General features: G+C 33.0%; 1 protein-coding gene across 2 annotated transcripts in view; it reads left to right on the top strand.

Moving 5' to 3' along the window:
- Positions 1 to 4,263: 4,263 nt before the first annotated feature.
- The window catches only part of LOC122634318, a 33,347-nt gene continuing 27,873 nt past the window's right edge, over positions 4,264 to 9,737 (top strand). For both annotated transcript variants that reach the window (XR_006328361.1, XM_043823133.1), the window contains exon 1: positions 4,264 to 4,530. Coding sequence is in view for 1 of the 2 variants with exons in the window: in XM_043823133.1 (XP_043679068.1) it covers positions 4,501 to 4,530 (30 nt within the window). In the remaining variant the exon portion in view is untranslated. The remainder of the gene's footprint in view (positions 4,531 to 9,737) is intronic.

Below are 9,737 nucleotides of genomic sequence, written 5' to 3'. Positions count from 1 at the left end.
TCTGCATTTCATTCTGAAATAGAAAATTTCGTGTAGAATATTAAAGAATTAGTGTTGTACTTACGTTAACCCTCTGTTATTACTTGCGGAAATCACGACCTGTAAGAACGATATTCGTAGTCGTGGCAGTTGCATGTATGATTGTATTCACTGTCAAAGTCGGCTCACTTATATAGCCATCATCAGTAGAAGAATACCCCTATTACACTATTTTGTTCTACAATAAAACAAATCGTATAGTATATTGAAGGGATGAGTGATGTCGCACATGATTAAATACAACGAGATCAAAACTTTTATCTATTGAATTTTTAAATCATGTTTATTTTAAGTTTGTCGCGTTTTCGAATCTGTGAAATGTTTATATAAATGCGGTATTGTTGAAACATTAATTTACCTAACTTCGCGCTCGTTTCCAATTGTTTAAACAATTCAAAAATAATGTAAATTTTTATTTATTAAATTTTATCCTCGAGGAATGATACCGCTTCGATCTTTACTCGTTGAAATCCAAAAGAAGACTAACTTGATAACAAACACAGCGAAAAGTTTGTATTTACTCACGTTGTAAATAGACCGAAATCGCGTTTCCAATATTTTACTCTAATTAAATATTAATTTTATTTAATCTTATATCTTACGTGTCTTTCGAACTGTGAAATATTGTTATTAATATGTTGTTTTTTAAAAATTCATTTTCTATATTATTTTCTATTTATTGATACATCAATTTCCGATATATTAATTTCTTATATAATTTCGAAGTATCGATATTTTAAATTAAGATTCGTTCGCGTTTACCGCGTATTACGAACTATATATTGTTCAAGCAAGCTTACTTTTGTTTAAATATTAGGTTATCGTGTAGTTCGATTTAAGAAGGAGTGAAATTAGAGGATAGATTCGACGATTGCGAATAACTATATTCGTTCGAATATTTTCGCCAAACGAAATATATATTCCTTTGAAATTGTATCGTACCTTGCATTTTACTCTATGTATCTTCTAATGATTATTATTATTTAAATCATTTCGCTTGTTGTTGTTCGTTCCATCGTTTCTTCGAATATACGATATAATAATAAGAGATATAAAAGAGGTTAGATAAAATCTTGGTTATGTTTTCTTTTCGATCGACGTTTACGCGACGTTAGTAGTGCGACTAAAATAAAAATTTAATATTTTACTTCTGAAAAATAATTATTTAAGGATAATAGGATAATGAAGTTCTATTGACGATAATTTACATCAATGAGTTTCGACGTCGATAAAATCGGCCGCGACGATTAAAGGATAATTCGTATTACGGATTAGAATATTTCTTAACTTACTTATAATTTGAACAAATTGAATAATTATTCTGAAATTGATCAAAGATATAATTATTCATTCGTAAATTTACAAGCAAATGAGATTACATTAATCGAGCGAATACAAACTTTGTAAGAACTCGTACAAAATGAAATCATAAGATTCAAAACTCTAGTAATAACGATCAAAGAAAATGTTATTATACGTTTAATTATTGGTCAACGTAGTTTCGCTAATCAGCGGTAGAGGGAACTTGATTCGTGTCAAGTAGACACAAAATAACGACGAAGGAACGGAAAATAATAATTAATGTGTGCTGTAGTTAGTAAGTTGAAGTTCGAAATTTACGTGTTCTGAAATATCAAATTGATATTAAGTATCGTGGTAAAAAAGAAATGTTATTCCTCGTTCGATAATTTGCCCACATAGTTCCGGGAACAAGAAGTAGGTAGCGCTTGATGTATTCGTCAAATAGTGCAGGTCGGTAAAAAGAATAATTTTGCCGCTGTTTTCAAATTCTATTAAATTAGTCGAGCAGGAAAAGGAAAAATTAATGGACGAACTTAACTTGATATTATTTCGTACAACGTTATTGATTTGAAATCGTTTCTTTCGAAGAAAAATAAATTGAATTTTCTTTCGCTAGTACGTTATTTCGTAAAAGGAAAAATACGATTTTCGAGGCACGGCGATCGAAAAATCGGCAAATCGTAGATAACGTCGACGTAATCGTTTTATAACGTTTGCGAGATAAAAGATTAAATAGAGAACTAAAAGGAAATAAAGGTAAATACTGGCGCGTGCTACTATTCCACGAGTTCCATTTAATCAAACGGGAATAGTTCGAGCAAACACTCTGACAGACTGACTGTATGCTTAAATTTAAGAATTTATATTACGCTAGTTCGATTGATAATCTAATAAATCAAATATTCAAGGAAAACAATAGCAAAAAGCATAGAGAAAAGGAATCGCAATCGAGTTAAAGCCTTACTATATCGAGGACCTCGATTGTCTCGGTACAACCGATCGAAGGAAAAAAAACAATAGCTTTGGCTCTTTTCCCTTCTTCCTTTTTTTTTTATCTTTTTTTACCTTTTTCTCTTTTTATCCTCTACGTAAGTATAATAAGCGGTGAACAGCGGACCAAAAGATTTCTTTTTTTATCGTCCATTAACTTTCCAATTACCGTCCAATCTGTTCCACAAAATTATAAGAATCGAACTGCCTCGAACAATATCTGGGAAAAAATAATATCATCATTTTATATCGGCGGGCTACACTTTTTCCAATTTAATAACGTCACGGAATCGATCGAAGAAACGAAAACTATTCTGCGTTAAGATGATTCGATCGACGAGATCGACGCTTCTTTGTACTTGATGGATTACTCTTCCTTTACGATTTTTCTCCTGATCGTTTATTAAAATGACGGTACAAGGTCAAGTACGCAAGGAAATCGATATTTCTGTCTAAATTGACTCGTTCCCATTTTCTGACGTTAAGAACTTTATAACACGTATCAACGTAAAACATAAAACGTAAGCTATAATACATAAGGAAATTCCATTAATCATAGTCGATCATTAACTTCGTCTACATTTTTCGCGAGACGATTTTTATTATTAAACATTATCGTAAGACGTAAGGAAAACGTGAACGGTGAAAGATTCTTTACGTTTTACGTCTTACTTATCTTACTTATCCTAATTCTAAATGTATATTTTTTACAAGTAATTGTAATAAGTATTCCTTTCGATTTTCTATTTTTTCTTTATGACTACTCTCTCTCTCTCTCTCTCTCTCTCTCTCTCTTTTTCTCTCGTTGTGCGTTTTGCATGTCTTTTTTTTTTTTCTTATCGACGCTTCGTTCAATCAATCGACGCTCAAAATCATGTTCAATCGATCACTTCTGTTTGAAAAACAATCAATATCAATAACGGACAGCTTAGTATCGATGAAACGATCTTGTGAATTATCAAAGTGAAATGACCGCGAACGAATTATTACATCGGAACGATAACTGTTGCGTTAAAATAATCGAATGGTGTCAGCCAAATGACGAATGTCTTCGTCAGAAACATCGAATAATTCTAAAGGAAACTTCATTACTACTGTAGTAATCACGCTTCTTTGGTTAGCAATGTCTCTCGATCTAGCGAACACTGATTGTATGTCATTGTATCGCTAAAATTATCTCATTAAAATTTAATCCGACGTAAATCGAGGTATTCAGAGATATTCAAAGTCGGAAAGACCGACTTCGTCCTGTAAATAGATGCAATAAATTTTGTAATAAATTTCGCAATAAACGTGCGAAAAATTTGAAGAATCTTTTTCCCCAAGGAGCTCTACTCGACGACAGGTGTGTCAAATTCGAAAAAGAGAAGGAAACGATGAAAAAGTTAAAACGAACTGAAGCAGATATTTTTCATTCCGATCGAACAAATTTAATTACGAATTTTCTGCAAACGTATCGCCGAACTTTTCGAATAAAGAGAAAGAGAGGAAGAGAGAGAGAGAGAGAGAGAGAGAGAGAGAGAGAGAGAGAGAAATCACATATATAAGAAAAAATAATTCGAAACTGGTCTCTTACGGAGAAATAATGTAAGAATGAAAGAAAGAACGAAAGATGGATACATAAATAGATAGACAGCCACATAAATAGATAGCTAGATAGCTAGATAGATAACTAGATAGATAGCTAGATAGATAGATAGATAGATGGATGGATAGATAGATAGAGAAAAAGGGAGAGAGAGAGAGAGAGAGAGAGAGAGAGAGATCTGCGCGCGTACAACGAGTCGTTAAACACGCATGTGCAAAAGCACGCTAGAAGGCGGTCCAGTTATCTACGCGATACAGCCTCGTACGGACGTACGAAGAAATTTTCATCTCGTGTGACGCGAGAAAGAGAGAGAGAGAAAAAGAGAGAGAGAGAGAGAGAGAGAGAGAGAGAGAGAGAGAGAGAGAGAGAGAGAGAAAGATCGACAATTTTTGGCGCGAGATCGATATAAAGAAATACGCGAAAATCGACAGGTAAAAGAAGAGGAAGGAGACGAAATCGAAGGATCATCTCGACGGTGGATCCAGAGAAGATAGATCACAACGCACCGACGGCAACGTCAACGACTATTTTTTCGGCGGTAACCAGCGATAAGTATAATAACGAAGCTGGCACTCTCCAATATGTCCCTGTTCGCGTGTTGTACACGTCCGGTAAGTTCTTTTCCTTTAATATATCTATCATTATTCATAATTTAAATTTTATTGTATATATATGTATGTATATATGGTGTGTGTACATGTACATGTATATGTATATATATACACGCATATATACTCTTTTCATTTACTCTATTCTAAATACGATACACATAAGTATGATTCACGTCACAGACAAAGATAGGAATAAAAAACGAAAAAGTACACAACTATTCTCTTTTTAGTTTTACAAGTTCCAATTGTTTCCTTTTTTTTCTTTCTTTCTTTCTTTCTTTCTATCTTTCTTTTTTTGTCAACTTTCTCATTCTGATAAAAGAAAAAATCTTCGACGTAAATTTTTTATTTAATCTTTCTTTCCCCTTCTCTCGCAGTTTCTTTTTTTCTTCTTTTCTTTTTCTATTCGACCTGTTTCCTTCCCTTCTTTCTTTTTCTTTTTTCTCCGATTAAAGAGTTCTCGCGAGAGGTCGAACTCGCTACCGGCGCGAGATTTCATTTTTGCGAGGACAGGAACTGGGAGAGACAGAGACAGAGACAGAGACAGAGAGACAGAGAGACAGAGAGAAAGAGAGAGAGAGAGAGAGAGAGAGAGAGAGAGAGAGAGACAGAGAAAAGTGAAAAACCGGCATCGATCGAGGCACGATGTCGCGACAGAGCTAAATACACAAACAGAAAGCGAGAGAGAGAAAGAGAGAAAGAGAGAAAATTCTCTCGTTCTCTCTCCGAAGCGTTCATGCCGGATGTTCACAAGCGGATGTTGCGAGATTAACAACTCTTCCGTACGTATTTTCGTCGAACTAAATTATTGAAACATGGCGAGATCGTCAGATTGCTGCAAAAGAAAAAGAGAAAAAGAACATGAGGACGAAACGAAAAGAAAAGAGAAAAAATAAATAATTAGAAAAAAGGTGCAAAGAAAATGCAAAATAAAAAAGAAAAGAACTTATGGAAGCAATCGGCCAAATCGAAAAAATTACGCGATTTATAAACATTTCCCGCCATTTTTCGCGACTCGATTGCATTCGCGGATTATTTCGTTACTTTCCTGATCGAGTGGCCTTACTTCGCGAATAGATCTCTTTGCTATTGATCTTTTTCCTCTTTAATTTGCGTCATCATTTTTTTTTTTTTTTTTTTTCAAGCAATCTCTGCGTCGCACGGAGAAAATCGTTCGCGGATAATTCTCCCTTTATTTTTTTCCATTTAGCATTTTCCTTCGTGAAATTTGTTAAATTATCCGTCGTTATTCACGTTCTTTATTTATCTAACGAAATACATCTATAAAACGTGAAAAAATATGATGAATAAAAAATATCCCACGCATTAATCGTAATTGCGTGAAAAGATGGATTTAAAAAATACAAAAAAAAAAAAGACGAAGAAAAGAGAGAAAAAAAAGACATACATTTCGCTTCGGTATGAATATATGCGTATATACATGTAATTTAATCATATTAGAACGTCCATGTAATAAATCGAAATCGTTCGCGCGTGACGATCTCGCACGAGATCGATCTATCGATTATGCCATTTAAAAGCATACATACAAAGCTAAAGACATTAAACAAAGAGAGAGAGAGAGAGAGAGAGAGAGAGAGAGACAGACAGACAGACAGATAGATAGAGAGAGAGAGAGAGAGAGAGAGAGAGAGAGAGAGAGAGAGAGAGAGACTCGAAGATCGTTAATATGCACATGTATTGTGAACGTGTGTGAGTATATAGTTCGTACATCTATACATACATACGTACGTACGTACATATATACGTACATCTATATATACTTACATATATATTACGTACGTGTTCGAGCAAAATGAGACGTCACCTCAAGGGGATGACGAGCAATTGTGAATTTTGGCAAGTCAGTGGAACGTTCCGATCTTGTTGACAGAGTTGATGAATGCTCCACCATTCGAGATAACCTTTTATATGCTTAGATTACCCTATGTGATATGTGGGTGTGATTTTCCCTCTTTATCTCTATCTCTATCTCTATTTTACTCTCCCTCATTCGTTCTCTTTCTCTCATTCTCTCTTTCTCTTTCTCTCTCGTTCTGTCGTTCCCTTCGAGGGCAATATTCCTATTTTTCAAATATTTCCTGAAATTTAGCGAAAATATCTGTACATCTTCGTACGGTCTATCAAAAATCGCAATCCATTCAAGGAGAAAATAAAAATGGATGTCACTGTTTTAGGATCAAAACGAAATATGATACGACGTTTTATCATCGTGCATTACGATTTTTTCCCTCGAGATTTTTCTTTTTTTCTTTTTTTTTCTTTTTGCTTCGTTTACAGATATAGATCATCTTATAATACGAAAATCTCTTTGTTTAACGCGAAAATCTCTATACTTACGTGATATTTTTCGAACGAATATCAAAGGATAATGGAAGCGTGTGAAAAAATTTTAATATAGCCGCTTAAGAGTATTAGAAAGAGATATTCTATGTTTTTTAAAGAGATTTGTAATAGCTCGTAAAAATTTGTCAGAATAAACATAAACATTTGTATATAATTATATAATATATATGCACGTGATTCATGAATTTTATTGCAAGGCGAGTAAAAAAATACAAAGTTTCTCCCATTAAGAGATCACGGCAGTTTTTTCAGTATCGTGTGTTAGACAAAAGAAAGGAAAGGGAAAAATTAAAAACAGGAAAAAATACAGAAATGAATAAAAAATAAAGAAGAATGAAACCGCTCGATGAAAAGAAGTTAATAAAATTTTTATCAAAGTACCGACGCCGCACCACCTAAGTTTTTTTCTTTTTTTCATTGTTGTTTTTCTCTCCTTTTTTTTTCATTCTTTCTTTCTTCTTTTCGACCTGCTGTTCCAACGCAACGAAAACTGAACCGCAACGAAACTGCATAATTTCTCGGCGTCGTTATCGACCGTCATTTTAACGAGATACCTCCATTGATTAAGTTCGGAAAAATCGTCTATCACCGCAAACGATAAACAAAGTAGGAGGGATAGAGAGAAAGAGAGATTGAGAGAGAGAGAGAGAGAGAGAGAGAGAGAGAGAGACATGACCTCGTTTTATATGTTGGAAATTTAATTTTTTTTTTTTTTTTTTTAGTTTGTTTTTCTTCCTCATCAACGAAAAATTAAACGAGAGAATCAAACGAGAAAAAATTTCTTGGATATACGTTATTGATCAAAATTTCTTAAAGGATTATGTTTGAATTACTTTCGAAAATTGCTCGTAATGAAAGTATCGGAAATAATCTTACATCTAAAAATAACGACATCACGTGACGATCGTATATCAAAAAGGGAAACGTGCTGGCCCGTTAAGATTAGATCGGATCAACATATATCTTATTATCGGTCTTATAGTCAAAGAGAGACAGGGATACAGAGATATAGAGATACAGAAAGAGAGAGAGAAAGAGAGAGAGAGAGAGAGAGACCCTTTCTTTTTTTTTTCTTCAGTTTCTTTTATACCTTCTGCGCCGAACTCGACCCTCCGAACGATAAATCTAATTCGTTGGTTCGATAGTAAGCCTCGTATTTTCCTGAGTTTATTTTCGCGCTGTTATATACGTAGGAAAACTCAGATTCAAATTCGATTGAAAATGTCACAGAGGAACCAACGAGGAGAAGAAGATCATTTCTTATCCGACTTAGATCTTCAATCGGCAAACTTTCCATCTTGATTTTCAATCGAACACTTTCTGAAATTCTTCGAAATTTATATAAAAATCTTATTCGATTTACATATGAATTTTTTATACGAACGAACGTGTTATGAAAGTTCAACGTATAAAAATAACGTAGAAAAATTATTTACTTGTTTTGTTATTCTTGTTAAACGTAAATCTATATGATTTACTAAATATTAAATTAAATATTAATATTTTCCTATATATATATATATACCTATATATAGATAGATCTTTTACAAAGAAAAGTAGAATATTTATATTAACGATAAAGATGTCCACGTCGTAATTATTTTTACAAGGGATGTAAGAATAAGACAGAAACGTTCGAGTAAGTAGAAAAGGCAATATCTAAATGTCACAAAAGACGTTGATACGATTTACCACAGACAGAGACAGAGAGAGAGAGAGAGAGAGAGAGAGAGAGAGAGAGAGAGAGAGAGAGAGAGAGACAGGAGAGGATACGTGGCTCTGAAACGTGCAAGATCGACTTGTTAACGTCAGTGTGCTTTGGTAACTGCACACACACATGGATACGTGCTTTACCACATAACCGAGGGACCAATTTCGAAGGCGTGTTACACGTTTACCTATTCGATTGATGCATAATTATCCTCTCAACTAACCCAGCAAGGATAACTTTTATTTACATATAAGATAGATCGTTTAAAATATCTTATGGCATTATTTCGAAAATATTCTAATATGATATTGAAATTAAGAGAAAATGAAATTGTTATTCAAAACGTAAGGGATCACAATTTTACATTTAAATTATAATTATTCAGGAATTAATAATACAATGAGTCAACATTAAAATGATCTACTGTTGTATTATTTCGAGGGAAAATTAATATTTTATATTGATTGGATTTTGTTATTTATATATTAAATATAACGGGTATTAAGTTTTATCGGATTATTTAAATTATGTATTGCTTCGTGCAAACGTAGAAATTATTTCCTTTTGAAACTTTCTTTTTAACGTATTATATCTTTTTTCAAGATACTTTGAATTTATAAAGGTAGATACTTTATAGGTAGATATTTGAAATGAAATAATCCAGTTAAATAAGATCTTCTTTATATAGTCATTTACATATAATACATAACTGTATATATTTACATATATATATATATATATATATATATATATATATATATGTATCGTTTAAATATACTCGTGGATATTCTTAATAGGTTCTCCCAAAATATCATTGTAATTCATTCTCGAGAATTTAATAAAATAATCAGAACAATCGCTTAAAATATATTCTATCCGCCTGTGGGTGTTTAATATCAAAGAGAGAAAATGCTAAGTTATTTGTCTTCGTTATGATCAAAGAATATAATTTTCCACTTATATCTTTGTCTCTCTCTCTCTCTCTCTCTCTCTCTCCTTTTTGCTCTCTTTTTCTCTCTCCCTCTCTCTTTCTTTATCTCTCTTTCCCTTTTGCCATTGCCTGTTTCTCAAGGACAATCGGCAATAAAAACTTAATTATCCTCGTTTGCTTTTGAAAACTTGTAAAATA

The sequence above is a fragment of the Vespula pensylvanica genome, chromosome 14, assembly GCF_014466175.1.
Source record: "Vespula pensylvanica isolate Volc-1 chromosome 14, ASM1446617v1, whole genome shotgun sequence".
NCBI classification, from domain to species: domain Eukaryota; kingdom Metazoa; phylum Arthropoda; class Insecta; order Hymenoptera; family Vespidae; genus Vespula; species Vespula pensylvanica.
Note: the sequence above shows the minus strand (reverse complement) of the source record. Positions and strands in the feature narration are given on the sequence as shown.